At 48.2% G+C, this 19294-nt stretch overlaps 1 protein-coding gene across 24 annotated transcripts; it reads right to left on the bottom strand.

The window, feature by feature from the left end:
- Window positions 1-471: 471 nt before the first annotated feature.
- Window positions 472-12186, bottom strand: LOC127913938 (serine/arginine repetitive matrix protein 2-like). 24 transcript variants are annotated; one of them, XM_052487930.1, is made up of 4 exons: window positions 9300-12186; window positions 9165-9209; window positions 9021-9065; window positions 472-8714 (listed from the first exon to the last, which is right to left on the bottom strand). In XM_052487930.1, exons 1-4 carry the CDS (start codon window positions 12091-12093, stop codon window positions 1255-1257), a joined length of 10344 nt encoding a protein of 3447 aa, XP_052343890.1. In that variant the 5' UTR covers window positions 12094-12186; the 3' UTR covers window positions 472-1254. The 24 variants fall into 24 exon arrangements, with proteins under 24 accessions (XP_052343890.1, XP_052343884.1, XP_052343888.1 ...); XM_052487924.1 differs by having other exon boundaries at window positions 472-8813; window positions 8976-9047; window positions 9147-12186; XM_052487928.1 differs by having other exon boundaries at window positions 9165-12186.
- Between the last annotated feature and the right edge of the window lie 7108 nt (window positions 12187-19294).

Here is a 19294-nt window from a genome sequence, read left to right as displayed (position 1 = left end):
TGGTGCAGGTCTACAATTTTGTTTCTGGTGTCCTTTGACAACTCTTTGGTCTTGGCCATAGTGGAGTTTGGAGTGTGACTGTTTGAGGTTGTGGACAGGTTTCTTTTATACTGATAACAAGTTCCAACAGGTGCCATTAATACAGGTAACGAGTGGAGGACAGAGGAGCCTCTTAAAGAAGAAGTTACAGGTCTGTGAGAGCCAGAAATCTTGCTTGTTTGTAGGGGACCAAATACTTATTTTCCACCATAATTTGCAAATAAATTCATAAAAAAATCCTACAATGTGATTTTCTGGATTTTTGTTTCTCATTTTGTCTGTCATAGTTGAAGTGTACCTATGATGAGAATTACAGGCCTCTCTCATCTTTTTAAGTGGGAGAACTTGCACAATTGGTGGCTGACTAAATACTTTTTTTGCCCCACTGTATGTAGGTTATCTATTCAGAAATATGAAGGCAGAACAGACCAGGGCATTCTACAGTAGTTTTATTACATTATTTTACACATTTTTATTGGTGTCATTGCATCTGCTCTGTGAACAAAACCTACTCATTCAGAAATAAACAGAGAGAAACATGACATCCATGAGATCTTCCCAAGATCAGTTGATAGAGCATGGCGCTTGTAACGCCAGGGTAGTGGGTTCGATTCCCGGGACCACCCATACGTAGAATGTATGCACACATGACTGTAAGTCGCTTTGGATAAAAGCATCTGCTAAATGGCATATATTATTATTATTATATTAAGATTGCAGTTTCAAGTTTTTGGGAGATATTAGAATTAATACAATGTGAATTTATTTCAAATATTAGATTTATGCATGTGCAAGATCAGTTGGAACATGTTTCTACATGTAATGTAAATGTGAACAGTGTTAGTTTAGATTTAATGAACAATCTATGAGAATGGATGAGGCACACCTTTTGGCTGTTAGGTAACCAGTAGAAAATGGTCACAGTTTGGTTTTGTCGAAATCCCAGAAAGATCATCAAGGACCTTCAACATGATCATGTTTTTTTCTCTTACCAAATCAATGCATAAAAATCAAACATAATCAGGCAATCAAACTAATAAAAAGCAGTGAAGGACATAAACAACAAACAACCACAACTAAAGAATCATTCTCTCCAGTCCAGTTGCCAGGGAAACAAAGTTAACAATAAGGCCTGAGTCTAACATTAGACCTCCTCGTGTACACCCTGGCCTGGCTGTATTCTGAGACCCTACAGGCACCAGGAAGACGACTATTTCAGGCCCTCTTCCCCCCCGCGTTGGGCAGACTGGAGGGTTGTTTGTGGTAGCAGTCCGGGGGACTAGTGTTCATGCCTGTAGGGACGTAGTACATGCTATCCAGGTAGCTCTGGTCCAGAGGTGCATGACTCTGGAGCTCCGGCTTGGACCCCTGGCTCCCGGGGCTCCCGTAGCCGACCTGAGCTCCATTCTGGTGCATCGTCCCTGGGGCTGGAGCCTCTGGTTGACGGGGTGGCTGGGGCTGGGGGTGAGGTGCAGGTGGAGGGGGGCCATAGGGGAGGTATTGGGGGGCGGGGGCGTACATGTTGGGGTTGTGGATGGAGGAAAAGGGGGCCGCAGAGGCGGGGGAGTAGGGGGCGGCCGAGGTAGGGTAGAGGCCTGAGTGAGACATGGTACTCTGAGGGATGAGCACCTCCACGTACTGGCCCGTCTCTGGATCAAACAGCATCTTCCTCAGTGGCTGCACAGGCACCTCAATGTAGAAGTACTTCCCCGTGTCAGGATCCATGAGGACCCTGCGAGGGGTTTGCCCGTACCCCAGACCACCTGTACTGTCTGGGTAGTCAGACCCAGACAGACTCCCATACTCAGACCCATAAGATGGCCCCAGGCTCTGTGGGCTGCACAGGTACTGAGGGTCCATAGGGGGCAGATTAGGAGAGTGGCTGTGGTCACTGTAGGGGCCCCCAGAGACAGGTGGCTGGCCGTGAGGGGACCGGTGGAGCGGTGGGGCCCGACGGGGGTCCATGTGTTGTGGGTGCTGGAGAGGGTGGCCGGCCGTGCAGGAATGGATCATGGAGGGCTGCGGTTGGTGGAGGGACTGGTACATGCCTGGGGGGGGCTGGGGGGGGCTGGGGAGGGTGGATAATTTGGGAGAGCTGGGCTGGTAGCTGATTGAACTCAGAGGCTGGGGATCTGCTCTGCACTGGTGTGAGCGGAGAGGGGGTTGACCCCCCATGGAGTAAGGCAGCGCCTGGCCGGGGGAGTGGGAGGGGAAGGGAGGGGTGTGGGGGGAGTGGTGGTGGTGAGGGGGTGTAAGGCCATGGGAGGGGCAGCCAGAGGTGCAGGAACAGGGAGGGGGACGGGAGGAAGCAGAGGAGAAGGAAGAGGAGGGGTGGTAGCGGTTCAGCTTCCTCTGGGGCAGGTCAGGTAGGTGGAGGGGGCTGAAGCTTTCCCTCTCGTCGTAGCTAGGGGGGTCGTCTGATGCGTAGAAGCGCAGGTTGTCTGCCCTCTGCGAGTGGTCGCTGGACAAGGATCTGTGTATAGGCTGCTGTGTGTGTATGTGGTGTGTGTATACGGGGGCCTGTGTGTTTGTGGATACCGGGTGGCTGGTTATATCCACAATAGCTGACTGGCTTGAGTGTTTGGCAGGGGCGTGGGTAGGAGCTGGGGCTGGAGCTGGAGCTGGGGAAGCAGGGGCGTGGGTAGGAGCTGGGGCTGGAGCTGGAGCTGGGGCAGCAGGGGCGTGGGTAGGAGCTGGGGCAGGAGCTGGAGCTGGGGCAGCAGGGGCGTGGGTAGGAGCTGGGGCTGGAGCTGGAGCTGGGGCTGAGACTGTGAGGGTTGTGGGTCTCTGTGTGTAGCTGGGGGCCTGTCCTTGTCCCTGGGTTGAAGCCCCTGGTTGATTTGGCCTTTCATTGGATGTCTCTGTGTCTACTGTTGTTGATGGTGTTTTGTGAGAGAAACTAGCAATGATTGTTGTTTTGGTAGGTGAAGGCCTGTAGCTGGACACTGCAGAAACCGATAACTTTTTATTATAGTTAGACGCTGGGGTCGAATCGTTCGATAGATGTCTGTGGATCGTTGTAGCTGAAGTTGATGGTTTCTCATTGGGCACAGCTTTCTCCTCTTCTGTGTGCTGTTTGAAGCTTGATGTTGCCTCCGCTGGTTTCTGCTGTGTTTCACTGGACAGTGAATTTGCATCTGTTTGTCTGAACTTTGGTTTTGGTGCCACTGGTGGGCCGTTGGCTATTGAGTGAACCTCTATAGTTTGCGGTCTGGTGCTTGACGTGACGGTCTTCTCTTGTTTATCTTGTTTATGTATTTCTTTAGACAATGACCTCACCTCGATCACTTGTGGTCGGTATCTTCTCATCAGTGCTGGTGAGCCTGGTAGCGAACCTGGTAACTTAGGTGAGTAGGATGATTTCTTCACTGTCTCCTTTTCAGCAGTGTCTTCTTGTGTTTTCTTCTGTGGGGGTGGTGGTGATGATGCCGTGCGTTGCTCTATGTCTCTGACTGTGGCTCTGACACTAATCCTTTCCTGATTAAAAGTGGTCCTAACTCTGTCATCAGTTTGAGCGGAGACTCTTCGAAGCCTGGGAGAATTTGGGACCGAATGGGTATGAGAGGAAGAGACTGATGCATTGATGGAAGATGACGAAAAGGATGAGGCTGAGGTTGATGCATTGACGGAAGACATGGAGAAGGATGACGCTTCTTGCGCAGTGCTTGGGGATGATACGGATGAGGCTGCTTGCACAGTGCTTGAGGATGATACGGATGAGGCTGCTTGCACAGTGCTTGAGGATGATACGGATGAGGCTGCTTGCACAGTGCTTGAGGATGATACGGATGAGGCTGCTTGCACTGTGCTTGAGGATGATAAGGATGAGGCTGCTTGCACAGTGCTTGAGGATAATGCGGATGAGGCTGCTTGCATAGAGGATGTAGACGAGGACGAGTAGGTTCTCTGTCTGTGTGAGTCATTCGTACCCCCATCTGAGGGTCCACGGGTCTGAAGAGGGATCTCTATTTGGTTTATATGTTTCCTTGGAACCCCTCCACCCCCACCTTCACCCCCACTCCTTCTTATCTCCTCTGACACAGCCTCAGAGACCACAGACCCAATATCTGCCTGGTAGCCCTTCTCCTTGACCAGTATGGACACGGAGTGGCTGGGGGTATGGGTGGGGATCTTGGTGGGGACAGAGGAATGTGGAGTGCCTAGAACTGGAGCTGGGGATGAGGTTGGGGCTGGAGGAGAAGCTGGAGCTGGTGAAGCTTTGCGACCAGGTGAGGAGACCAGGGTTGGAGCTGGGGCTGGGGATGAGGCAGGAGCTGGGGAGGCTGGGACTGGGACCAGGGCTGGAGAGGCTGGAATAGGGCAGGAGGGAGCCGGAGACGCCAGGGCCGGGGAGGCTGGAGCTGGGGCTGAGAATGACTTGGGCTTATTGGATCCATTCTGTAGCACCAGAGAAGCACTAGACACTTCTTTGTCTTTAATGGGGAGTTTAGGGCTGCTGCCCAGCATAGGTGGCTTTGTATCTCTTCTCACCACTTCAGGTTTGTCACTAGACTCTGATACACTTCGGTGTCTCCTGGTTACTCTCGGTGACTCTGTATCACTGGGTTTCACCTTGGTGTTGCCTGTTTCTGTTTTGACAGTGTCCTGTACAGGGGTATTGTGTTGGTTTAACTCTGTCTCTGTCACAGCTACTTCCTCTGTTGTGCAACTCTTAGCTGTTACATCAGAAGGGTCCTTGGGTACTTTGGCTGTATCTGTGGACACCTGCTGTAAAGAATCAACCTTAGGTTTGCCTCTAGACATTTCTCTGTCTGTTTGGATGAACGTTCCTGTTTTGTTTTTGTTTTCTCTCCAGCTGACAGCTTTGTATTCTATCTGCATTGGCTGAGGACGAGGCACCGGCTTTTCCTCTTTCCTGTCTTCACATCTGTCCTCCCTCCTCTCCTCTTTTCTATCCTCCCCCCTTTCCTCTCCTTGTTCCCCTCTCCTCTCCTCCACACTCTCCTCCCTCCTCTCCTCCTTCTCTGGTGCTGGCATGGCCTTGAATGACAGGTTGTATGTGTTTTTCACCAGCCTTCTCACATCTCTCACTTTGTGCAGGGGAGCTTTGGCTTTACCCTTCCTATTGGCATCCACATTCTCAGTCTGTTTATTCATCTTGTTCAAGGTCTTCACTCCCTTCTCTTCTTCTATGGTTTCTCTATGAGAAGTCTCCACTCTCCTGTATTCTTCTATTTTTTCTCTATGTGAAGTCCTTATCCTCCTGTCTTCTTCTCTGGATTCTCTATGTGAGGTCCCTATCCTCCTGTCTTCTTCTCTGGATTCTCTATTTGAAGTCTCCACTCTCCTGTCTTCTTCTCTGGTTTCTCTATGTGAAGTCTCCACTCTCCTGTCTTCTTCTCTTGTTTCTCTCTGACAGGTCCTCCCAGGGGAGGCAGTCCCATGTTTAACCTCAAGTTTAGTTTCCAGCTCGGGCGACAGTGAGACGTTTAGAGAAGATTTTTTCTTTTTCTCTGTAGCAGGGCTGGGTTTCAGAGTGATCTCTGGTGTTTTGGATGTGTAGGTGCTCTTGACGCTCGGATGTTTATGGTTTTCAGAGTTCAGAGTTTTTATGTTTGTCATTCCTGCCTGCGTGCTGTTGGCTCGAGTGGCAGCAGGGACGTCGGTGTTCCAGGCAGCTGCATCTGCTGAGTCACCTCCCTGTTTGTCATCCTTCTCATCCCTCTGTTTACTGTCATCCCTCTCATTCCTACATTTACTGCCATGCGTCTGCTTTACTCCCATCATGGCGTTCTTCTCTGTGGGTTTTGTACTTTCAAACGGGAACACCAGTTCAGACCTCATCTCTGGTTTGACCGATTCAGTTCTCCAAGAGTTTGGGTTTCTGAGAGGAGATTCAATTCTGTCATTGTTTCTCTGAGGACAACTAGTAGTATGGGGCTCAGACCTCATCCAAGGGCTAACATGGTTAGGGGTTCTGTTGCAGTGAGATTCAATTCTATTGTTTCCCTGAGGAGAGATAACTGGAGCAAAACGTGCACCAGGACTCATCTCAGGGGTTGTGCAGGTTGGTTCAGGTCTCTTGTTGCTTCGCAGTTGAGAAGTGGAGTTAATATTAATAGTACGGTTTGTTGGTCTAATACTGGGTTTCACCCCAAAACTTCTCTGTTGTCTGTTTACGTCACTGTTTGGGCTCGTCTCTCTTCTCACAGCCAGGTCCTCAGAGGAAAGACTGTCTTCTGAATTTATACTAGAACTCAGATTCTGTGTCTCTGGTTTAGGGGACTCTTTAATGGTTGACAATTCACTCTCAGAAGGAGGAGGGGTTTTGTTCTCGGAGGGGCTGAGGTCACCTCCTCCTTCCTGTTCGGTTTGTTTACCAACATTTGGCATCTTCTTGGAAAGGATGCCCTTGATCAGGCAAGTGGCCATCTTGGTTTTGGTACATGTCTCGTCAAGGGACAAAGACTTCTGGAGCTTGCCCTTCCTTTCGGTCTGCTCAGTGGCAGGTTCAGGGCTGAGTTCCGAGCGGTAGGCTTCCTGCAAAGCAGCAGGTGTGCTGTGTTGTCTCTGCAACGTCTCTCTGTTGTGTCTCTGTAGAGAATGACTGTCCTTTATAACCACAGGAGCCACAGGAACCATTACAGGACTAGGAACCATGATGGGACTACCATCGCTGTTCTCACCCAGCTTCAGCTCGGCCTTATTCCTTCTCTTCAGCTGGATCTGTCTCTTGGGCACTCCTCTTCTCACCTTCTTGGGTTCCTCTCTCTCCACAGCCACGTCTACACACTCGAAGCTGCCCATCTCATATTTTTTGGATGGGTCCAGGCCGTCGAGAGGTGGATAATAAGCTCCAGAGGAGGGCTGCTGCTGCTGGCGTGGGACTGGGAAGTCTTCATTGTCCAGCCGTGGAGCAGACCCTCTGAGGTCAGCATAGGCCAGCCAGGCTGCATTAGCCCCCGCTGGGCTGTCCTGGATGGAAGGCTGGGAGGCTCCGGTGGAGGAGCAGTGGCTGGAGTTGTACATGTCCAGGTAGTCCACCTGAGGGGATCCAGAGGACAGGCTGCGGAAGGCCACGTCACTGAACCACTTCACCTCGTTGTCCTCCTCATCCATCTCACTGCCCATGCTGGAGCTGGGGCCGTCGGCTGGGATGCGTCCAGGAAAGGAGCTCCCGAGCTGAGGTATCGCAGGCTTGTGCTTGGGCTCTTGCTGCAACTTCTTGGTAGGTCCAGGTCCACCTCCTCTGGCTGTCTCTGGCTGGGAGCTGTGTGCAGCTCTGTGCAGTATACCGTGTTGTTGCTGTTGTAGCTGTTGTATCTGCTGTAGTCTGGTGGTGAGCAGGCTCTCTGAATAGGAGCGCGCTGCTGGCATTCCCTGTCGACTCTCTCTGCTTGTGGGAGCTGCTTCGTGGCTTGCAGGCCCGTTTCTATTCCTGGCACTGAATGACAGGTCAACCTGTTCCCCCGTGTAACTGGCTTCCTCCTGCTTCCCCTCCCCCTTTCGGGGCACCCGCTCCTCCCCCTGTCTCTCTCTCTCCCTCCCTATTGCTCTCTCCCTTTCTTCCTCTCGCTGTCTCTCTCTTTCCTTTCTCTCCCACTCCCTTTCCTCTCTCTCCCTCTCCCTCTCCTCCTCCCTCTGCCTCTCCCTCTCTCTTTCCCTCTCCTCATCCTCCCTCTCCCTCTCCTCCATCTCCTTGTTCCTTTCTCTTTCCCTCTGCCTCTCTCTATCCCTCTCTTGCATCTCCCACAACATCTCCCTCTCCTCCTCCTCCTCCTCCTCCCCCTCCTCCCTCTCCAGCATTTCCAGGCGTGTTTGGCTGTTGTAGGCCCTGTTGTTGCTGTCACCAGAGGAAAGAGTGGGTCTTCCCCTGGATGTCACAGCTTCTATAACAGACTCCATTATGTTCTCAGACTCCATTATGGCCTCAATGGCCTGGGTCTCAGAGGGACTGGTACTCCTGTTTCCCCAGTGGCCATGAGGCCTCGCTGGGGCCGGGGGTATGATGTGTACTGGAGTGAACCTGGTGAGGGGAGGAGAAGGGATGTCTTCCTTACTCATACGATGAGCCATGTCTTCTTCAGTTAGCCTATCTATGGTTTTATTCCTAGGGTTGGGTGAGGTTTCTCTACATGGGTGCTCAGGTGTAGGAGACTTGTGTGAGGGGTTGTTGCTGTCACTAAGGTCAGGGGTTAGAGATGAGGCTGGATGTTTATGCTCCAGATCTTCCAGTCTCTGGACAGGTGAGTTACCTGTAACCCCGTGGTCAGGTGAAAGGGAGGGGCTCCTTCCTCTTGAAGAAGCAATGGGATCAGGTGGGATGTGTCTGGTTTCAGGTGTGAAGTTTCTAATTTCAGGTGTGAAGTTAGGGATCTCAGGTGTGAAGTTTAGGATCTCAGGTGTGAAGTTAGGGGTCTCAGGTGTGAAGTTTAGGATCTCAGGTGTGAAGTTAGGGGTCTCAGGTGTGAAGTTTAGGATCTCAGGTGTGAAGTTAGGGATCTCAGGTGTGTTGGTAGAGAAGTTGTAGGGGACTGGAACTTCTCCTAGTACAGGTAAAGAGGTGGTCTCTCTACTCTCTTCAGTAGGTGATGCTTCCCTGGAGTCGTGAGAAAGATGATTACCCAAGGGGTTTGAGGTGCCGTTAGTGATGAGTAGCTCTGATAGGCTACCAATACACCTCTCAGGTGAGCCAGGTGAAGCCCTGCGTTCAGGTGAGTGGGCAGGACTCTTTACTCCAGGTGAAGCCCTGCGTTCAGGTGAGTGGGCAGGACTCTTTACTCCAGGTGAGCCAGGTGAAGCCCTGCGTTCAGGTGAGTGGGCAGGATTCTTTACTCCAGGTGAGCCAGGTGAAGCCCTGCGTTCAGGTGAGTGGGCAGGACTCTTTACTCCAGGTGAGCCAGGTGAAGCCCTGCGTTCAGGTGAGTGGGCAGGACACTTTACTCCAGGTGAGCCAGGTGAAGCCCTGCGTTCAGGTGAGTGGGCAGGACACTTTACTCCAGGTGAAGGCCTGCGTTCAGGTGAGTGGGCAGGACACTTTACTCCAGGTGAAGCCCTGCGTTCAGGTGAGTGGGCAGGACACTTTACTCCAGGTGAGCCAGGTGAAGCCCTGCGTTCAGGTGAGTGGGCAGGACACTTTACTCCAGGTGAAGGCCTGCGTTCAGGTGAGTGGGCAGGATTCTTTACTCCAGGTGAAGGCCTGCGTTCAGGTGAGGGGCCAGGACTCTTTACTCCAGGTGAAGGCCTGCGTTCAGGTGAGTGGGCAGGACACTTTACTCCAGGTGAAGGCCTGCGTTCAGGTGAGTGGGCAGGATTCTTTACTCCAGGTGAAGCCCTGCGTTCAGGTGAGGGGCCAGGATTCTTTACTCCAGGTGAAGGCCTGCGTTCAGGTGAGGGGCCAGGACTCTTTACTCCAGGTGAGGGGGTTGAAGTGTTTAGCTCAGATGAGGAGCGAGCAGTTTCCACTCCAGGTGAGGGGGCTGTGTACCCGGGCAGAGGTGAGGGGGTTTTATATGTTGGATAAGGTGAGACAGTTTGACTCTTAGGAGGTGAGGGGGCTTTATACTCAGGTGAGAGGTTTTTATATCTGGGTGGCTCAGGTGATTCAGCTATTTCTCTAGTCTCAGGAGGATGTACGATAGAGCTGTATATCCCTGTAATCTCAGGTGAGGAGCTTCTACCTATAGAGTCAGGTGAGAGACTGTTCCGTCTGTTCTCTTCGGTAGGGGTGGTGCTCTTCCTCTCAGGTGACAGGTGTGTTCTGCCTCGTGGCTCAGCTGAGGAGAGGAGATCGTTGATCTCAGGTGTTGACACCAGCACCCTGGCTTCTGGGGAGAGGATGGAGTAGGTGATACCTGAGACCTGGGGGGAGGAGGAGTTGAACCGAGGGTCCAGGGACTTGGCCTTTACCTCTCCAGGTACCTCAGGTGTGAGGTCTCTTTTCTTGATCTCTGGTGTGGAGGATGTGATTCTGATCTCAGGTGATTGCGCTGTGCTCCTGGGTTTTATAGGAGGGCTGGTGTACCTTACTTCAGGTGAGGGGGTTCTTGATGGGGTTCTATTGTAACGTGTTTCAGGTGAGGGGGTTCTTGATGGGGTTCTATTGTAACGTGTTTCAGGTGAGGGGGTTCTTGATGGGGTTCTATTATAGCGTGTTTCAGGTGAGGGGGTTCTTGATGGGGTTCTATTGTAACGTGTTTCAGGTGAGGGGGTTCTTGATGGGGTTCTATTGTAACGTGTTTCAGGTGAGGTGGTTCTTGATGTGGTTCTATTATAGCGTGTTTCAGGTGAGGGGGTTCTTGAGGGGGTTCTCGAGGACGTTCTTGTCCAGGTGTCTGAGGATGAGGAGGAACCTGAGTGGTATGAGCTAGTTGAGGAGGATGAATCTGATCTGAATTCAGGTGTGAGACTCGTTGACCTGAGTAGTTCAGCACTTTGTGGGATACTGGCTAAACTGACTTCGGTTGTGACACTGGTTGACCTGAGTTCAGTTGGGACACAGAGCAGACTGAGTTCACGTTTTACACTGGTTGATCTCAATTCAAGTGTGATGCTGGCTGATCTGAGTTCAGGTGTGGTACTGGTAGACCTGAGCTCAGGTGAGGAGGTGACAGGTGTAGGAGGGGTGTACCTTGGGGCAGGTGTTGAGATGGTGCTCCTGGCTTCCTCTGAGGAGCTCAGGTCTGTCTCTGAAGGGGACAGGTGAGGTATGAGTTCAGGTGTACTGACAGAGTCCTCTAACTCAGGTGTACCGACAGAGTTCTCTAACTCAGGTGTACCGACGGAGTTCTCTAACTCAGGTGTACTGACGGAGTTCTCTAACTCAGGTGTACTGACGGAGTTCTCTAACTCAGGTGTACTGACGGAGTTCTCTAACTCAGGTGTACTGACAGAGTTCTCTAACTCAGGTGTAGAGGTTCTGCTGAACAGGTCAGGTAAGGACACTCTCCATTGATTGTCCAGTGAGTATGCTTTATTCCTAAACTCAGGTGAATAATCTCTATTCTTTAGCTCAGGTAATGCTGAGGTGAGGCTTCCTAGCTGAGGGGAGATACCTGTACCTCTAATCGTAGGTGGGGATGAAAGGGATGAAGGTTTAGACTCAGGTGTTATGGCTCTATCCCTAGGTTGAAATGACACTATGTAATCAGGTGAAAAAGGGTTGGCTATTAACTCAGGTGAGTGGCTGATGTCCCTTAGTTCAGGTAAACACTGAGCTACTCTGGTCTCAGGTAAAGACAGACTTGTATCGTCAGGTGAGGAGGCTGTGCCTCTGACTCCAGGTGAGGAGGCTCTGTCTCTGGCCTCAATAGGATGCACAGGGACCACGGATTCAGATGAGGGGCTGGAGTATCTATTCTCTGGTTCAGGTGTCAGGTGGGTTTCCCTACACTGTGGTGAGGGGGCAGGTGAATGCTGGACCACTGATGGAGCTGAACCTTTACCGCCAGGTGAAGGTGTTGTAGTATTACTGTAGCCAGGTGAAGGTGTTGTAGTATTACTGTAGCCAGGTGAGGGCGTTCTGTCTCCACATGTAAGGCTAGGTTCCTCAGGTGAGGAGTCAGCTGTCCTCCGTCCAGGTGTTGGAGCTGTGTTTCCTTGTTCTAATCTTGTGCTGACGTCCCTAGACGTTCCCGATGATGCTGTGTTGTTTCCTGCAGTAGCTAAAGGTCCTGACTTCCAGCCTTCAGATAAATGATAATTATTCTCCCTCTGCGTTGGAGGACTGAGCTTCTCTCTGGAATCCTCAAAGTTCTCTGGCACTGTGTGGTAGGAACTTGTCGAGTCGTTCAGCTCATCTACCACAGGGGGTGACACTTGGGGCGACTCTGAGCTCTCCCCTGCTCCTACGGGAGGGGGAAAGGGAGTGTTGACGAAGGCCCCTGCCGCGGGGCTGCTGGAGAGTGAAGGAGGCCGTGACTCGCAGTCGTCCCCGAAGATGTCACAGAGGCAGGTGGTCTCAGAGATGGCTGAGCGGTGGCTGGGGATGTTGGTGATGTCGAAGATCTCCACGTGGTTTGGGGTTCCGTCGCGGTGGCGCAGGGAGCTGCGGAGGAATGAGTAGCTGTCCCCCTGGAGGGTCCAGCTGTCCATCGCTATGCCACTCAGGGCTCACAGGGGACCGGCCGGTTTCTCTTGTGGTGTGTGTGTGTGTGTGTGTGTGTGTGTGTGTGTGTGTGGTGTGTGTGTGTGTGTGTGTGTGTGTGTGTGTGTGTGTGTGTGTGTGTGTGTGTGTGTGTGTGTGTAGGGGGGTCCGTACCTGGACTAAGAGCAAGGCAGAGACACAAAAAAATAGACTTACTACTCATGATAATATTCCTATCTGAGCATTAATATGTTTGTGTCACCACACCTGACCAGTGTTACAGGTTGTTATTCAGGTTAATGTTTAATTAAGAGGATACACATCAAAACATTCATAACATCATCTGAATTCATTTTGCCTTCTTAATCATTCCATGAGGCCAATGAGGCCCTAATCATTAAAATGTCACAATAACTTACCAGCTAACCAGTGCGCTAACTCAGCCATGTGTCTCAGGCATGCACACATAGGTGTCTGGTTGGACATAGGTATAGGTATATGGGTATCTGTATCAGTTGGAATAGCCTACACATTCTGAAGTAATGCCTGACTTTAGTAGAAAATAGCGATTAATGACTGATTCATCACAGGGTAATAACATTGTCATTTAGTAATTTTAGCATTAGGACTTAGCAATTAGCATTGTTCAAACATAACAGTTCATTCAGGAGTGTGCTCTGCTAACAGCTAGCATAGCAGCTCTGTCACATTGACATATTTCTGCAAGAATTTTGTAAAGTAATCAAGAGTTACAGACACTGCAGCGTAATAATAGTCTACATCCTAAAAGAGAGCGGTACATAAACCTTCTTGCTCAGTTTCATACAGACCTTGATTCTATTTTCTCCACATTGCCATGCCTTGTGGCTGCACTCAGCTAGCTCCCTCTCAGTATGTGAGCCAGAGAGGTATTTCAGAGAAAGTCAGAGGGGTCGCTACTGTACCTTCGCCTGGAAATGTCTGGGGTTCTCCCTTCCTAGGGTATTGAGTTCTTCTGTGTTGGAATAACACCCCTCATTCAATCCACTGCCTCTATTCCACAGTCCAGTCAGTTCAGTCAGTCTAGTCAGTTCAGTCAGTCCAGTCAGTCCAGCAAATCATGCAATATACTACCATCTCCACTTTCATCCATTACAGAGCTGCTGTTTCTGCTGCTGCAATACTGTGCTCTACCTTAACCCGGTACAGCCCAGTACAGCCCAGTCCAGCCCAGTCCAGCACTGTCCAGCCAAGTACAGCCTACTACAGTGCAGCTCAGCCTGAGCCGGTCTGTGCACAGACTCATAGACTCATAGACTCCGGCTTAATTATAAAAAGAGACACTTATGGAAAGTGCAATAGCCACCACTCTCTCGGCCCCACCCCTCTGAGCCAGCTCCAGGATAAGGGCTTTCCAACAGGCAGGGGTTGGGTTGGGAGTTTGGGGGTTTTGGTTTGGAAGCAGCTACCCTGTCTGATTCCAGTGGAGCGGAGGGGGAGGGGAGACGAAGGGAGGGAGGGAGAGAGGGAGGGAGGAGAGGAGGGGAGGGGAGAGGAGGGGAGTTATGGTTAGCAGCAGGTGCTGTTCCAGCCAGGATGGGTGCCTCTGGAATCTGACACTTCGAGCCAGCTCAGTCACAGGGTCCTGGGTTATATATAGACCCACACTATCAGGAGGAGATGGTAGGGATAGTTTAGCTCCCTGGGGCCCAGAGTGAGGGGACAGAGGGGATAGAGAGGGGAGAGAGGGAAGAGGGGGGGATATGGAAGAGAGGGGAGAAGAAGAGAAAGGGGAGAGGTAATGGAAGAGAGGGGAGAGGAAGAGAGAGGGGAGAGGAAATGGAAGAGAGGGGAGAGGAGGAGAGAGGGGAGAGGAAGAGAGGGAAGAGGAAGAAAGAGGGGAGAGGAAGAGAGGGAAGAGGAGCAGAGGGGAGAGGGAGGGAGAAAGAGGGGAGAGGGAAGGGAGAAGAGAGGTATACAAAATGGCTACAAGGCCTACTAGACTTCTGTACATGTTTAGCTGTCTATTGCTGCTTTGCATGGAAACTCGATTTAATAATACCCCTCATAACCTTTCTGGGGTATTTTTGTTTTGATGTGTAAGTTGTGGCCAGTGAGAGATTTTACTGAGATGGAGAAGGTTCTGCTAGTAGCTAGAGGGAATGTTTAACAAGGTGTGTGTGTGTGTGGGTGTGTCTGTGTGTGTGTGTGTGTGGGTGTGTCTGTGTGTGTGTGTGTGTGCGTGTGCGCGCGCGTGCGTCGAGCGAGCGTGCGTGCGAGCGTGCATGTGCGTGCGAGCGTGGGTGTGTGTGCGTGTGTGCGTGTGTGCGTGTGTGTGTGTCTGGTCTGCCTGTTTTGTCATGTTGGGGACAGTCAGTGTGCCCTCTGGGACTAACCCAATAAAACAGTTGATTACCATCCTCTTACTGACAGCCAGTAGAAACTCCTTGAGAGCTGGTCTCATTCAAGGCAACATAATGACAGTACGAATAGGCATCCTATTCCTTATATAGTAAACTACATTTGACCAGAGCCCTGGAACAGGGAGCCATTTGGAATGGGGCAGAGAGACCTCATTCCCCTGGAGAAGTGGGCAGACTCTGTCTCTAACCACAGGCCTAGAATCAGTTTACTCTCCATCAGCAACAGACTTAGAAATACGGATGCAAGTGGCAAAACTGATCCTAGATCATCACTTAAGTATAAGCGGTGATGTCATCCTACACTCCTCGCTATCCTCTCCAGCTATAGTTCTATTCTGGATCAGAGGCCTCAGTACATAGACAGCGGTTGGTTTGGTTGCCATGATTTGTCAGATTATCCTACAGTAAACTGGCCTACATTATTCTATGACACGTTATAAATACACATAGATATCACCAGGCAGACATGGGGGAGAAGTCACACACATAGTGTTAGAGAACAGTGAACCACTATCACTATCTGACACAACATGAGATGGAAACATGAGCCAGATAGCTGTGCACTTTTGTCCATGTATTACAGTAAACTCAGGCATACTGTATGTCAGATGATCTCTTGGATGTTCTCTCTCTCTCATCTCTCTCTCTCAATTCAATTCAATTCAATTCAAGGGGCTTTATTGGCATGGGAAACATGTGTTAACATTGCCAAAGCAACTCTCTCTCATCTCTCTCTCCTCCCTCTCATCTCTCTCTTTAATACCCCCATCTCTCTACCCCTTTCTCTCTCCCCACACCTCTCTTTCTCCCCATCTCTCTGTCATCCCTCTCTCCCCACCCCTCTCTCTCTCTCTCTCTTTCTGTCATCCTAGAGTTCAGGGGGTTATTGTATTGCTGTGGGGCTAGTGGTCCAGAGGTAGACTCAGGGGAAAGTATGCCTGGCACCTCAACTATAGAGAGGTTTTACGTTCAGCCCAGGGTTAGATTAAACACAGCAGCCCCCTTGCCTCCAATACAAAACTACACCTACTTGATCAACAGCAATACCCACACACCAGCTGGCTAAACCCATCCATTCACAAGCCAACTAGAACAACCATACCCCAACCTGCAGTTCCAATCTATGTTCAATGTTTCTGTGTTGCCAGGGTGCCCAGGAATACAAATGAGAGCCAGGCTTTTGGCGACATCCTGTACTGTTATAGACATGCTCATTATAGTAGCGTGCATTGTTCCTGTCATGTATGTTGTTATAAAGTGATCTAGTGAAGTAATACATGTACTAACATATAGTATAAGGTTGGGTCTCAGCCTGGTCTAACATATTGTCAGGTAGGTTCAGTATAAGGTTGGGTCTCAGCCTGGTCTAATATACTTTAGTTCCTCCTCAGACAGTAAACTCACATGGGTGTTTATTTCCTGTGCCCCTATCTTTGGGCTGTGATGCTAAACCAAGGCCCAGTCTCATGAGAGGGTATTTTAGAACCAACCAACCCCTTAGTATTCATGACAAACAGGACAGAATAGAAACCAGCAGGATCACATTTCAAATCTATCTTTTTTCAACTGTCCTAGTTTGTTGTGATGCCCTTTTCTGGGTGTGATTGTGGTTTGTGAATCTGTCACCTAACTTATTAATCCATGTGTGTGTAATGATTGATGTGCATCACTGTAATCTAGTCTATTGGGTGCTTCATAGCACCTTCTAGAAAGATCCCATGCAAAAATCTGTCCAATCTTCTGTTGTGAAGTGTGATTATGCATGTTTAGATCATAAGGAGTGAAAGATTATATCAATTGGAGTTGTTTTGACTTGTACAGATGTTCTAATATAATAATAATATATACCATTTAGCATTTAGCTTTTATCCAAAGCAATTTACAGTCATGCCTGCATACATTTGTTTACGTATGGGTGGTCCCGGGAATCAAACCCACTATCCTGCCGTTGCAAGAGCCATTCCAACTGAGCTGCAGAAAACAACACTTGTCTTACTTCGTAGTGTTTCTCTAATCTGTAGAGCACCCCTTGTTTGTTTGACCAACGTGCACATGCAGCATCGTAGTGTGAGCTGAGCCATGCACAGTAAGACAATGGGGCCGGTATTACATCTCCAGCTCCAAAACTCTCCTCAGTGGAATTTCATTCAAATGTATTTGAAGACTTTCATAGACGTAGAGGTGAAAAAGTGTTCCAGGGATAATAACTTCTCAGTTGGCACGAGGGGAACCTTTGTGAGATTGTGATGTGAGCTGTGTGTGGTTGGGGCTGGGTGGCCGCCCAGGCCTCGCTAAAAGAGGCTACACAAGCTTCTTTAGTTATATCTCCATTAAGTTTGGTCTCCAGTGACCTAGGCTAGGCTACACACAGACTCCCAACTATGCAACTGAGAGTTGTCTTTCTCTTGATACACTCAGTCTTTGTTGATGCAAGTTAATGAAGCGATAGAATTGAGACATAGAACTTAATTGAGACATGTCTTATGAGTGACTTTCAGTAATCTACATGCATATTGATGGTTTGTGTGTGTGTGTGTGTGTGTGTGTGTGTGTGTGTGTGTGTGTGTGTGTGTGTGTGTGTGTGTGTGTGTGTGTGTGTGTGTGTGTGTGTGTGTGTGTGTGTGTGTGTGTGTGTGTGTGTGTGTGTCTAATGGTGTCTAATGGTCTAATGTTGTTATGGTCTAATGTTGTTATGGTCTAATGGTCTAATGTTGTTATGGTCTAATGTTGTTATGGTCTAATGGTCTAATGTTGTTATGGTCTAATGGTCTAATGTTGTTATGGTCTAATGGTCTAATGTTGTTATGGTCTAATGGTCTAATGTTGTTATGGTCTAATGGTCTAATGTTGTTATGGTCTAATGGTCTAATGGTCTAATGTTGTTATGGTCTAATGTTGTTATGGTCTAATGGTCTAATGGTCTAATGTTGTTATGGTCTAATGTTGTTATGGTCTAACGTTGTTTTGGTCTAATGTTGTTATGGTCTAAAGTTGTTATGGTCTAATGGTCTAATGGTCTAATGTTGTTATGGTCTAATGTTGTTATGGTCTAATGGTCTAATGTTGTTATGGTCTAATGTTGTTATGGTCTAATGCTGTTATGGTCTAATGGTCTAATGTTGTTATGGTCTAATGGTCTAATGTTGTTATGGTCTAATGTTGTTATGGTCTAATGTTGTTATGGTCTAATGTTGTTATGGTCTAATGTTGTTATGGTCTAATGTTCTAATGGTCTAATGTTGTTATGGTCTAATGTTGTTATGATCTAATGTTGTTATGGTCTAATGTTGTTATGGTCTAATGTTGTTATGGTCTAATGTTGTTATGGTCTAATGTTCTAATGGTCTAATGTTGTTATGGTCTAATGTTGTTATGGTCTAATGTTCTAATGGTCTAATGTTGTTATGGTCTAATGGTCTAATGTTGTTATGGTCTAATGGTCTAATGTTGTTATGGTCTAATGTTGTTATGGTCTAATGGTCTAATGGTCTAATGTTGTTATGGTCTAACGTTGTTTTGGTCTAATGTTGTTATGGTCTAATGGTCTAATGTTGTTATGGTCTAATGTTGTTATGGTCTAATGGTCTAATGTTGTTATGGTCTAATGTTGTTATGGTCTAATGCTGTTATGGTCTAATGGTCTAATGTTGTTATGGTCTAATGGTCTAATGTTGTTATGGTCTAATGTTGTTATGGTCTAATGTTGTTATGGTCTAATGTTGTTATGGTCTAATGTTGTTATGGTCTAATGGTCTAATGTTGTTATGGTCTAATGTTCTAATGGTCTAATGTTGTTATGGTCTAATGTTGTTATGGTCTAATGTTCTAATGGTCTAATGTTGTTATGGTCTAATGTTGTTATGGTCTAACGTTGTTTTGGTCTAATGTTGTTATGGTCTAATGTTGTTATGGTCTAATGTTGTTATGGTCTAATGGTCTAATGTTGTTATGGTCTAATGTTGTTATGGTCTAATGGTCTAATGTTGTTATGGTCTAATGTTGTTATGGTCTAATGTTGTTATGGTCTAATGGTCTAATGTTGTTATGGTCTAATGGTCTAATGTTGTTATGGTCTAATGTTGTTATGGTCTAATGTTGTTATGGTCTAATGTTGTTATGGTCTAATGTTGTTATGGTCTAATGTTCTAATGGTCTAATGTTGTTATGGTCTAATGTTGTTATGATCTAATGTTGTTATGGTCTAATGTTGTTATGGTCTAATGTTGTTATGGTCTAATGTTGTTATGGTCTAATGTTCTAATGGTCTAATGTTGTTATGGTCTAATGTTGTTATGGTCTAATGTTCTAATGGTCTAATGTTGTTATGGTCTAATGGTCTAATGTTGTTATGGTCTAATGGTCTAATGTTGTTATGGTCTAATGTTGTTATGGTCTAATGGTCTAATGTTGTTATGGTCTAATGTTGTTATGGTCTAATGGTCTAATGTTGTTATGGTCTAATGTTGTTATGGTCTAATGGTCTAATGTTGTTATGGTCTAATGTTGTTATGGTCTAATGCTGTTATGGTCTAATGGTCTAATGTTGTTATGGTCCAATGGTCTAATGTTGTTATGGTCTAATGTTGTTATGGTCTAATGTTGTTATGGTCTAATGTTGTTATGGTCTAATGTTGTTATGGTCTAATGCTGTTATGGTCTAATGTTGTTATGGTCTAATGTTGTTATGGTCTAGGATAAAGTAATCCTTCTCCCCCCTTAAAAGATTTAGATGCACTATTGTAAAGTGGCCGTTCCACTGGATGTCATAAGGTGAATGCACCAATTTGTAAGTCGCTCTGGATAAGAG

This window comes from Oncorhynchus keta, chromosome 30 (assembly GCF_023373465.1).
Source record: "Oncorhynchus keta strain PuntledgeMale-10-30-2019 chromosome 30, Oket_V2, whole genome shotgun sequence".
In the NCBI taxonomy this organism is placed as follows: Eukaryota; Metazoa; Chordata; class Actinopteri; order Salmoniformes; family Salmonidae; genus Oncorhynchus; species Oncorhynchus keta.
This window is presented reverse-complemented; position numbering and strand designations above follow the sequence as displayed.

Excerpts from the sequence above, each read along its gene's own strand:
- LOC127913938 (XM_052487908.1), bottom strand. The coding sequence starts at position 12,093 with ATGGACAGCTGGACCCTCCAGGGGGACAGCTACTCATTCCTCCGCAGC. Across the intron at positions 9,327-9,371 it reads ACCTGAACGCAGGCCTTCAC|CTGGAGTAAAGAATCCTGCC; the intron begins CTGGAGTAAAGA and ends GCAGGGCTTCAC.